This window comes from Semicossyphus pulcher, unplaced genomic scaffold (genome assembly GCF_022749685.1).
Source record: "Semicossyphus pulcher isolate SPU_LCO1_2020_fin unplaced genomic scaffold, fSemPul1.0.p SCAF_13, whole genome shotgun sequence".
In the NCBI taxonomy this organism is placed as follows: Eukaryota; Metazoa; Chordata; class Actinopteri; order Labriformes; family Labridae; genus Semicossyphus; species Semicossyphus pulcher.
The window spans coordinates 10770067-10782924 of NW_027211637.1; the positions used below are offsets into that span (position 1 = coordinate 10770067).

Below are 12858 nucleotides of genomic sequence, written 5' to 3' on the forward strand. Positions count from 1 at the left end.
TAGAAATGCAAAAGAGATTCACTTTACCCAGTACATATTTGTTGTTTTGACCCAATGTGTCCTGGGTCAGCTGATCAAAAAAAACCCTTGTGTTGATTTTTTTTGTCATCTGCTGACCACAGGGTAAAACCAAACCAAAAAACAATTGTTTTCGCCTACAGTATGTCTTTTATCATGTCATCACAACATAGTGTTATATTTCAAATGTGTGTTACTTTAACAACCTTCTTATCTACAACAGGATATTAGACAGCACATTATAGTAATAGGATAGTAAAGATTAATACATATTTACCTGTTCTTTTCAGCTGTACCTATCATGCACTCACCTTCTACTACTCAGTGTCTGTTTATTTGTAAAACATGTGGTTATACACACATTAAAACCTACATTATTTAGCAATTGTGAACACTGCATAGCCTTCATTGCTCACCCAGCATTAAACATTTATACAGCAGGAGAGAGAGAAATGTGATCCAGGAACACTGCAGTGTTTTTCACACTAGCCCTTGGTACGCTGTACTCAACCTGAATTTCTAAAAATGGCTTCCCATTCCTTGCCAAGCAATATCTTGCTATATTGTGCCAAAATGGGCTGGGCTGTGTTTTTTTCTCCAAAGAAGCAAAAGCTATAACAGACTAGGCTTTCCACACTTTGCAATAAGGGTCACTACCCAGCATGCATTGCAAAGACTGGCTGAGAGGAAGACATCCCTCTGCGGTCTTTATGCTCCTGAGCTGAGTTGTAAGATGAGGGTCTTTGCAAACCTATGCAGACTACATACAAGTCCAAGTACAAGCAGCCATGGCCATGTATCCAGACTACCCTGTTACATGTACAACTACTTACTTGGTGCTTACTTTGAGCAAAACATCATCATACAAATATGCTCAAATGTACAAGTTACATGCCAACATTTGCTTATTAGCACTGACCATAGTATAGTTGAGGCTACCGGAAATGTCTTTAGATTTGTAGGGGTCTCTTTTGGGAGAGAAGTCATGGTAGTTACAGATCATCCTGTGGGAAACATGAACGTCTGTTTCTGTAAATGAATTGTTGAGCTTTTTAATGCAAAACAATAAAAGTCAACCTTATGGTGGCAAGTGAAAGCTACAGATACCAATGCAAGTTCACCACTTTAAACAATGTTTAAATTGTCAAAACCCCTGTAAGCCTTTGTTTCACTGATTAAATAAATAACAATAACAAACAAACCTTTTTTATTCCCTTTTGCTATGATTTATGACCACGTAAGGCATGAAGCACACTCCATTGAATTTTCCTGGACATCAAGTTAGATCCATTTAAACCAATTTTCAATGAGAACCACACAATGTATTGTCGCACTAGCTTTTCTCTCTGTAAAGACGACAATACTTACGTAATGAAAATTTGTAAACCGGACTGCTATAATATGTACAACTGGCTCAAGGACTTATTATTGATGGAAAATGGAGCTTCATCTCTCAAAGACTATGATAATGGGCTAGGTGCCCCATGGACTCATATTAAAGAATAAATGGAAAAGCCTTTAATGATCTGATTGTGAATGCACATGTGACTAGTTCCTGACCTGATGTAAGATATAACCTGACTGCTGGTGATGTTAAAATGTCATGCTCATCATCATCATCCTAACCTAAAATCAGAAATCAGAATCCAAAATCTTTTAGTTTATATTTTGAATTTTAAGAATCATTGAACTATTTCTGGTTGTATATCTTTTTTCTGTAATTTTTATATTATTATTTTTATATTGATCAACCCTCTTGTTGTTACCCTGGAAGGGCAAGAAATGATCTGTTTCCTCAGGTCAGCACTAGAGTTGGTGTAAACATGCTGTTAGACTTGGCATCATCATCATCCCTAACCTAAAGTCAGAAATCAGCCTCAAATCTTATACTATGAGAAATGTCAACTTTTTGTTAGTATATACCATCCAGCTCAATAACCATACAAACATAATTGTTTTCCATAAGAAGTAATACATAGCATTTAAATGGATCCAAAAACTTTCTATTCGTAACTGGTTGTGATTTGTGTTTCAGATTTGATTCGTCTGTTTTGTTATCTACTGGCATGTCCTGTGATGTGCAGATTATTTTTCAACCAATGGTAAGTAAAATTACCCCTCTTTTTAGATACCTACTGTGCATGTTAAAGTTTTTTAACTGTTGTCTCAAAAACAATTTGGGCTTATCTTAGACCAGTGGTTCCCAGCCTTTTTTCCTTAGAAAGGAGATTTAGCAGCCTTTTTAGCCTGCTAAATTTACCAAAAAAAACTTGGCTCTAGCACATTGCTGCTGGATTTTGACTTTAGTTTAACAGTGTTCAGCTCAACATCAGAAGAAGAGTTCATGATTTGCACAATGAAATATGATTAATTATGTGCCTATTTGGATCAAATAGTCTGTCTGATCTTCTTATTGCCAATGTGAGCAATAAAATCAGAGATAATCCCTTCAGCACCCTGGAGTTGGTTAAAAAATGTAATATATAATAAGACTCAAAATAAGAAAAATAACACGGACAGAGAATTAACATATGCAGCAACACATTTTTGCATGAAACTTTTAGGCCAACTTGACGTTTTATCCATAACCCCCTCTATCTGCACTTATACTTTTTTTCATTTTGTAATAAAAATGTCTGCAGGGATGATCATATCATAACTTTTATTGTAATTTCAGTCTCCTGAACCCATTGTCACATTATCTGATCCCTGTAGATCAACGAGGACCTGGAAGGAGAGGTTCAGTTTGCATATGCAGTGGGTCACTTTTCTGTGTCTGTCAGATGTACCACAAAAAAATGTGATGTGAGTAGTATGCTGTAGCCAACCAAGAGAAAATCACTGTCAATTCCAAGACAAGAAAGGCTATGAATCAATTCATATTTATAGTTTGGTATCATACACTACACTGTAGTGACACAGTATAGTGTTGGTCTACTATTTTTAGATTTATTCATAGGTCCCTAATAAGTAAGTATAACAGACAGGAACATGTATGTAATCACTTACACAATACCTGGTTAATCCTACCACAGAAAAACTGCACTGACATCCATCCTACAGCTTGTTTACACAGCACACCTGAGCAGAGCGTGTTAGTTAGGGAACCTCTTGTTTTTTCAGTGTTCATGTTAACAGGTTAGCCACACAGCCTGCATGAGAAGCAGGGCTCAAGCACAGATCACATGCTGCTGCAGTGCTGAAAATGTAGAGAAAAGGAGGCTGGCCTACTTTTAACGTGAGCCGCATGGGGTTCTCTGCAAAAATAGACAACTACACTTTTAATTTCTTAATCTATATGATACTGACATGAAAAAAAAAAGCTTTTTTAAAATCTCAGAACTGCCTGTATCCATTTCTTATTTCAGTTCAAACTTAATATGAATGAAATCTATGATGAAATGATTGGCATTTACATTTCAATTTGCCAACAAAGCCAAATTTCAATGTGCATAGATACTTAGGTATGCTGTGTGAACTTGTGCTTATTTAATCAAATCAAGTATGTAAAACTATCTATGTAAAACAGCTTTTCACTCCGGCTGTGCAATAATTTTTGTGTTTGCTACTGCATCTTCTTTGTAGTTGGAGGTTGACGAACATTGTGTTGATTTTGGCTTGCATGTGGTGGGCCAGACTATTTCACGGTATGTCACCTTGACCAACAAGGGTGCACTGGCTACCCTCTTCAGTCTGGACACCTCATCATGTCTCAGTCCAGCAACTAACTATATCCCGATGCTATCCCAGGTGTCTGCCAACACATGCCAGGTCAGACTGTCAATCTGGACCTCAAAGTTGCTGTTTTCTTTGATGACCTGCTAGAGTATGTTTTGTAAATGCTACAAATAAGAATGAGAGAATTTACAGCATACATGATTGCTAGAATGTTGTGTCAATTCACATTGCTATGTCTAAAGACAGTCACGTGACTAAACTCACCATGTCATCATGTTAAAACTCAAACTAATGTGTGTGTTGTTGTTTTTGGCTGACAGAAGACAAGCAGTCAAAACACAACATCTGACAACCAGACAAGCTCTGCATCCATAGGCACTGGAGAACTTCACTTAATGCAAGAGAGTCAAAGGCTCTCTGAGAAGTTGCAGCCAAGGCAGCCAGGTAATGCTATTTTACAAAAGCAGACAAAATATTATAAATACTTATGTAACAAAAAGTATTCTGTCAGGGTCCTGCATATGCATACAGGATTATTTATCTTTCAGTTTCTGATCGACACGAGCATCGACACGCTGATGTTAAATTAACTTGACTTATTTCTGTGATATGATTGGAGGTTCTCGTCCATCAGTAGTCTGTTTTACATAGCGGCGGTTGGCTATTTAAGAGATTACACTCAATAGAATGCCCTGACAAAAAATGCAGTTGAGTATTTAACGAAGCTTTGTAATAGTTGAAACTGAAGCTTACCCCACCAACCTAAACCTGACTGAAAATTCAAAAGCTGGAGCTGTCTCTAATCTTTATTTACCTGCCAGCATTGTAAAACTGCTTGTAACATAGGATTTGCAAAGTCAGCACAAAACTCTGCCTTGAACAAGTACCCATCCTAACATAAAGCATTTCTCTAACAAGAGATCTTTATATAAAACTGATTTGCTTTGGCACAAAAGTTTTTGAAACATAATTGTTGTTTGCATTACGCTCTCAGGCAGTGTTTTGTTTTAACGCATTAAATTATGAAATATATATATTGCGGTCTATAAAATATTCCTATTTAATAGTATTTTAGCCATGCTAGCAGAATGCCTCTTTGGATGGCTGTGATGGTGCATCCGTCTATCAGGCCACCACTTCTTTCCTTACTGATAAGCAATATCATAAAGATATTCATGGTCTGGATGATGGACAATAAATACTAATAACGCTTGTGATCCCCTGGCTTTTCAAATATGAGGTTGTAATTTATGCTTTGAAGGCAAGTGTCTAAAATACTATTGGATGAATTATCGTTGAATTTGGATCGTAATGTGTGTTCCTCAGAGGAACAGGAATGTGTGTAGCCTTCTGAGATTAGCATTTAGCTCAAAGCATGGCTACGGCTATGCCTAGGCACAGCCTTACAGAGCCGCTAGCACGGCTGTATACACTTGGGGGAAAATTCACAAACAGCAGGGGTAACAGCACCGCGCAGTTAGAGTGAAAATATTACCGTCTGCAGAGAGTTGCTGGTAACTGCGGCGCAGTATTATAAGGGCTGTCACACTTTGCCTGGAGCCTTTACACATGACAGGGATTATTATATGGACGAGCTGCTTTACAGACAATGAAACTAGTAATCACGTGTCATGATGGGACTTTAAACTGTTGCCTCCTCCTCTCCCTGCTCATCATCGATCTCAGCATGAGATCTGTCAGTGTGCACTCAACTAATGCCTGAGAGCACAGCACAGCACAGCAGGGAGTGGAGGTGCAGACAGCTTCTTTCCACAATCAGACAAAACAAGGTCAAACTGCAAGGATCTGCAAAACTTCATGGGTGTGTTTGCGCTTAAATATCATTAGTGCAATTTGCTTTGTGAATCGGACCTTGAGACGGAGCAGATAGCAGGGGCATCTGATGCGCAATTTATGGGGCTATCAGCAGCCGCAATCCATTCTTAGTAAATTCCCCCCTATGTTTTGCAGCTCTGTGCAGTTTGCTCTTGTTTTGCCACTAATCAGGGAGAGAAGCTGTCAAAGCCTCCACTCTTCACTGTTTGCTACGCAGAGCTACGCTCTCATGGATTGATTGAGCTCCACACTGACAGAGCTCAACTCCATCAATGAGGAGCAGCTCTTTTAAAGACCCCTTCCACTGAAAATGTTTACAAGTTTTTACCTTGTTGTTTCACCCTTTGTGTGTGCTTCGAGAATTAAGTGTCTTTTTGTCTCACAGACAGTTTTAGTGGCGGCAAATGTTGCGCAATCCTTTTGTGAATTAGGGTCTAGGTTTTGACTTGTAATACTTCAGGATCAGAATCAGCTTTATTGGCTAAGTATGCGGGCACATACAGGGAATTTGACTCCGAGTTTTCTTTGCTCCCAATGCACAGACACACATACTAAACAGACATACTTAACTTAAAAACAAGGACAGGTTGGACAAGGTAACACAGACACTTAGACACTAAAAACCTAAATCTAAAACTACTATATACAGACCTAGACAGGAGACAATAGACAATAGTGCAATGGTGCAATAGAGAGTGCAAAGGTGCAGTGATAAATATGGTTGTGAATCAGGTTGTTATGTACAAGAGGTAGATGGTTGTAGTATTTACAGTATTTACAGAGAATGTGGATTGATCTTCGATGTAGTGGTAATATATACATGATAAGAGGGTGAATTAAGCAATGACAATAAATAATAAATAACACATTTCCCATGCACAGTGGATGTTTGTATAACTCACGTGTACAGCTGATTAGGTTATTACACATTTATTGTCCCTGACACTCTACTTGTGCAGCTTAGTATTGAAAAGGTCATTTTTGACCCGGGATCTTTCACAACTCCATAGTATAGGCCGGGAGCCAGGCCCAGCCCTCAGGATGTTTTTTGCTACCTTTTTTTTTACTATTATTTTATGTTAGCCTATACCTTGGGGCATCACAAGATGATAGTGACCACTCCCAACTCGGGTCTTGGTCTCAGGGGCCCAAAAATTTTTTTGCAAATGACAACAAAGCACACGGGATGAACTACATGATAAAGCATGCTGAAAAATAAATGCACAGCTCCCTTCTCCTGGCTAATGTACCCTAATTCAGGATGGGAACTCCCCATTCTGTATAAACAAAGTGCCATGCAATGAAGGCTATATCAGAGTGTATCTTCAGAAGTCTACCTGCTGCAGTTGAAACTTTTTTCAGCACAGATTCCTCATGTTGACCATCTTTATTCACCAAAATCAGCCAAGAGAGATCATAGAGGGACTGGTGAACGGTTTATAATTCATGGTTTCTTCATATATGATCGATGAGGCCTTTTTTAGGGCCATCTTTATAGAAGCTGGTCAAGCTTTCATAGATTGAGTCTCATGCTGGAGGGATGTCAAAAGAACTTAGGCCTGAGATCATTCAATCAATCAATTTTTGTTGTTATGGGATCGATTTATAACAAATGTTATCACAAGACACTTTGCATAAGAGGCCATACTCTTGTTTCATTATATACAGAGACCCAACACGTATATAATAGTGAAAAAAGGTAGCAAAAAACATCCTGAAGGCTGGGCCTGGCTCCCGGCCTAGTAATGCTATTATGAAAGAAGCAAATATTTTCGTGAAAACATGAAATACATGACATCACTGTCATGTTGATAAAATGTTATCTTAAGCGCATTATGCTATGTCCTATACATATTAGCCAGTACAGGCTAGTTGGATGTGATGAGAATTCCCTTGAGCACTATCTGTAATGTCATGCCTTTGAAATACAGGAAGTGAGGAACGACAAACTCTCTTAACTGTTGACAATTTTTCTCATCGCTGTGTGCCTGTTAAAATATTTGGTCCTTGGAAGAACAAAGGAGCAAGAACACACAGAAAGCCGAGGGTTTACCATGCTCTCACAGCTGGGGACAAGGAGGCAATGGTCTAAGATTAGGTTTTTGCCCCATTTGTGTGTCTGTGTGTGTGACAGTGCCTGAGGCTTCAGCTACAGATCCACAAGCTGTTCCTATGAAGTCGGATTCATTAGTGATTTGAGCTCCTCCTGGGAGAACATTTTTTGTAGTATAAAGACTAAACTCGACTATATGCTTTGTGCACAAAGTCAAGTTCAAAGTTCAAACAGAGAAAGTTCATGAAGCTTAGTAAAATTGTGTCGATGTTGTGGTCTAATTTTGCATTTATTGGGGACATCTGATGTTCATTACTTAAATTACCTGATAATTTTACATTTGCTTTCTTAAAGGAGGGGGATACAGGACTATAAAATATTATATATTTGCAATTCAATGTTTGCTTTTACTCTTTAATGAATCCTCCAGGTACCAGGGGGCGAGATTGGACCATTTAAAAGCATCAAACTGGAGGTTTTATTCACTCCCACCATTCCAGGAGAGGCCAAACTAGACTTCCATATCAAATTCTCTGACTTAAACAGCAAACCAGTGAGACACAACATTTTTACAATTTTGTGATTGCATAGGTACAAAACAAAAGTAGTATGTTAACAGTATACAGAGTAATAGATCTTGGTTGGTTTTATTTACAATACTATTAACTTTACTATTAATGTAAACCATTTGTGATAATGGCATGTTTGTACAAACAGATACCCATCCAAGTGAGGGGTGTGGCAGTCATCGTCCCTGTATGGCTGGTCCGGCCAAGCATTGACCTTAAGATCTGCATGTTTGATCACATCTATCAAGACAGTATTACTGTCCAAAGCAGGTAGGCCCTAGAGCCTAGATGACCAACAGATTTAACATATACATGAATTTGGTACTTAAAAATGTATTTATGTGCCTAATATTAGTCAAGGAAGTCATCTATGTTAAGCTGGAAAAACCAACCCTTAACAGAGGTGGTGGCTTAAGACACCACCAATCACCCACTTACAATGCAGTGTTGAATTCTCTGCCCAATAGCTGAGATCACACTCACACCCAAGATCATGTGAGCCTAACAACCCATCAACACCAGAGGGTACCAACGACTCTTGGTGATATTACTTCAACAGCTCAGGTTAACGACTCACCCTTGATTACACATCTATTAGCATACTAAATGACCTACAGAGGCTTATATTTCTAGCTCCGTCCACCAGTCAGTTTAGAACTGAAGCAGCCTTTCAGATGAGCGGTAAAACGTCTTCAAGAACTTCAACCAAGTCCAATTTCCTTTTGGATTAATCTTAGAAATAAGATAAGATAATCCTTTATTGATTCCCACAGGGGAAATTCATCATAGCTGCACACAGTCTGTATAATTTATGTATAATTTCCTGAGACCATGCAGGCCAGTCAACAGTGTAATTATAGCAATCATCACTTTTTAAAGCTGCTATTATAATTTCATGAGCATCTTGTTACAAACAAATGTGTAATATGACAATGTGTATGCCAAACAAACAGTGGTTGTGAGGCCAAGGTCATTAGAAGGAACAAACAAGCAAAAATTACTGCAGACTCCCAGTAGTTTCACCTAAAAGTCTTGAAGGAATACCGCTCTGAGTCAAAAAAAACCCATGCAAAATGTGAAAAAGTAGCTTAGTTCGATTGTATTTTATTATTTTATAATATTTTTGTCGTCAACCAGTGTAAACATATCTATCGACATGATTCTGGATATATGCAGCAATACTGAGATTAATCAAGGGCAAAGGATAGTCTTTATTGCTCTCCCTCTCAAACCCACCCAAAAAATGAATTGCCATGGACTGCTGAAAGGTGCAAAAATCTTTTAGGGATGCTTTAACATCAAGTCATGGAATGTTTAAAACTCTTCAGACAAATTGTTACAGAACATGATGACCGGACCTATGGGCCAACTCAGAGCATGTTATAATATAGTTTTAGGCTTACACCTGGTATTAGCATTGTTTCCAATAATCAGATCACAAGTTGACAGCTCTAAGTATAGGTCTGAAAACACCCAAGACGCATTGAAGATTAATTGAAATCTGATCACTCAGACCAAATTTGGAGTTGGTCTGGGACACATTTGTCCAAATTATTTCAGCAGTGTGTGCAAATGTGTCAGTCAATCAACACGTAGCCTAAGTGTCAGTGTCAGTCAATCAATTCAAGATATTTGTATTTATATGGCACCAAACCAAGCAGAAGTCGTCTCATGACAGTTAACATTTAGAGCAGGTCTAGCCTGCACTCTGATATTATTGAAAGAGACCAAACTTTATCTATCAATGAGCTATCTATCACATGACAGCATTTTCACAGGCAGAAACCGAAACAGAATATGAGTCATTGGCTGACTGAACCAAGGATGAATGATGAATGAACTGCAGACTCTTGCCAAGGACACTTCGACATGTAGCCTGAGGGAGCTGGGGATCGAACCTCCGACCTTCCAATTGAAAGATGACCGTCTCTACCACTGAGCCACGGCGCCCCGGGTCCAGAAAGAGAGATAGACAGACAGGGAAGCATACAGAAAGCAACAACAATAAAACAGTATAACAGTATTAACAATGATAATAGAAACTGATAGAAGCAATAAGATTGATAAAAAATATATAATAATAGAAATATAAGTAATATTAGCAATAACAACAAAACAAATCATAATATAACTATTACAGATACAAATATCTATAGAAGAAGTGTGAGTAAAGAAGCTCCACTGCAGCAGGCAGTCTGCAACAGTGATCCACTAGAACATGCTAGACTAGAGAGCACAAAAACTGGAGAAGATACAACATGAGAAACATGCATTAATGGAACATGAATGCAGATCGAGACAGTTAGAGTTAGACTTAAAGGTAAAATCTCGAACTTTTTCATTTAAATAAATGTCTTTTAAGTCACTATCACAGAATGAGTTAACACAATGGTGATTGAGCCTGTGGTCAACTGATTTAAGCCTTTGCATTTGCAGTATATAGTAGAATTATATAGAGATAAATTCAACATATATAATCACTCACTTAACAAAAATATATATATCAGAGATCCGGAAAGTGTTCAACAATCCCCTTGGCCAATATTACTATTTAGTAATATCTTTTGGGCATCTCTTTTGCAGAGTCCTTCAACAGTTCCTGGTAAACCACATGTTTGTTAAGGCAGAAAAAAAAAAAAACCAAGGTAGAGATGGTCCTTCAGTGGCCAAGCCCTGCCAGTCATAAGTCCCATACAAAGCTTGCCTTTATGCTAATTTCTATAGGAATTTTATCCAAAACGACTGCTGCATTGCAGCCTCTTGACAGTTCAGTGCACTCCTTTGGCTGAAACAGCTTTCTAAGTTCTCACAACAGTTTCACCTCTGAGTACATCCTCATTCAGCTAAACCCCACAAAGCCATTTTTTTGGTTAGGGCTGTCCTCTCACAAAGTTCTTTGGAGGATGGTATTTCCATCCACATTCCTTTCCTTTGTGTCCCATGACCCCATCCTTTCTGCAGAAAGGAATGATGATGCGGATAACCGCAAGCTCTTTGTGGTGGAACTGACATTAAATAAGTGGCAATACTGACTGGAGTTTGCTCAGCTGACCTTCCTGGTGTGGAGGGATCATAATAAACCTGGCATACATCCAATCAGCAAAGCATGTCCATGCTGAACAGGCCAGGTGGTCTTTTCTTTGTTTATTTAAACTTTGCCCTTACCCACATGCCGGCATCAAGAGGACCAAGTGCTGCCTCAAGCCGCTTTCCCACTGGTCAAGAAACCTGCTAACAATCTGCTTTTTTGCTTAATGGGAAAGGTTACAATCGGCATTCAGACCCGGGTAAAGTGACTCTGCAGTAGACCCGGGTAATTATCGCCTCGGCTCCGATTGGCAACACAAAACCCGGGTCTACACACTATTCTCCTACCCCTTTCCAGCACAGTGCTATGCTCCATTGGTAACTTATGCGACTGCTTGTCATCTCAGCTACAAATTCCGCCTGTCTCTGTCCGAACATTGTTCCAAATTTGTCGCTGAGTTTGATATATAGACTGAATGAGTAAAGGGTACAATGAAGACCTAACCACCTTAACATCTTCACTGTTTACTAACCCTGTCTCCGGCGCATTTGTGACATCTGACGGTGACGCAGTAGAAAAGAGACTGAAAGCAGTATACTCCACTGGCAATGGGAAAACAGACAATCGGGATCTATAAGCAGGTCTACCCGGATCTGAAAAACCTGTGTCAGTGCGCTAATTGCGGTGCGAAAAAGGTATCAGGTACATGAGAAGGAGTCCTGCTTCAACCCTGACACCATTTTTCCCACAGCATTAGTTGTCACAGATGTCTCTTTTAAAATCGAGGATGAGGTGAAAGCAACCAGCCCCCTCCTCCCCCCCTTTTTAATCCTGATGCTGCTAAATCCTGTGCGCTACAGTGGGCACATTATTCTAAGCGTACCTACAGTATGTCTGTGCCTAGAATGAAACTGACAGTTAGCTGCATCTTCTGTCTGGTCCTTGTAGCACCTTGTTTCCACTTGCTCTTGACCTTGTCTCCTGCCTGCCGATCTTGGCAAGTAATACTGTCATTCTTACGGTCGGTGATTCTGTCCACCTGCAGCTGTGTGTCTGAAGCGCCTCTGATCTCTGCATGGGTCCCACCTGAAATCTGTCTCCAACAGTCCTGTTACCAGCTGTTTCACAGTCCATTGTCTCCTGAGCCCTTTAACCCTGAGATTGCGCAACAGTGCCATAACAAAGATCTACCATTTCGCCACCTTTGTGGTTTTACACTGCACCAAACAACATCATACTACAGTCCCATGTCTGATTTTAACACAGCCTCCCTGTATTATAGGAGCACTTTGCCCTACCATTCCTCCTCCATAACTTTTATACAGAATGCCAAGGATTAATAATGATGTAACAGTTCTGCCTTGAACAGGTTGTGTAAAAGGGCTTTGGACTTACCGTCTGCAATACCTTTTGACTAGGAGGGATAGGGCCTGGAGGCTCCCACCCAAATGCATTTTAGGTTCAGCCTAGAGCTGTGATAGTAACACACAGTATGAACCAATCTTAAGGTCAACAGAGTGCCTGTTAAACAGTCAATTATGAAGTAATTGTGAAAAAAATCTGATACACATCTGGTAATAAATGTGTAGGAGAGTCATATCATGCAAAATAATAGTGAACTCCCACACACTGTTCGGAGATTGACCCTATCAGTTTTTCAACTCACAATATGGTAA

General features: G+C 39.3%; 1 protein-coding gene across 1 annotated transcript in view; it reads left to right on the forward strand.

The window, feature by feature from the left end:
- cfap74 (cilia and flagella associated protein 74) overlaps positions 1-12858 on the forward strand; it is an 86894-nt gene that overhangs the window by 21649 nt on the left and 52387 nt on the right. Inside the window, exons 14-20 of the mRNA XM_069659417.1 lie at positions 2054-2120; positions 2734-2823; positions 3604-3789; positions 4017-4140; positions 7667-7722; positions 8016-8138; positions 8303-8424. Of these exons, the coding sequence (XP_069515518.1) occupies positions 2054-2120; positions 2734-2823; positions 3604-3789; positions 4017-4140; positions 7667-7722; positions 8016-8138; positions 8303-8424 (768 nt within the window). The remainder of the gene's footprint in view (positions 1-2053; positions 2121-2733; positions 2824-3603; positions 3790-4016; positions 4141-7666; positions 7723-8015; positions 8139-8302; positions 8425-12858) is intronic.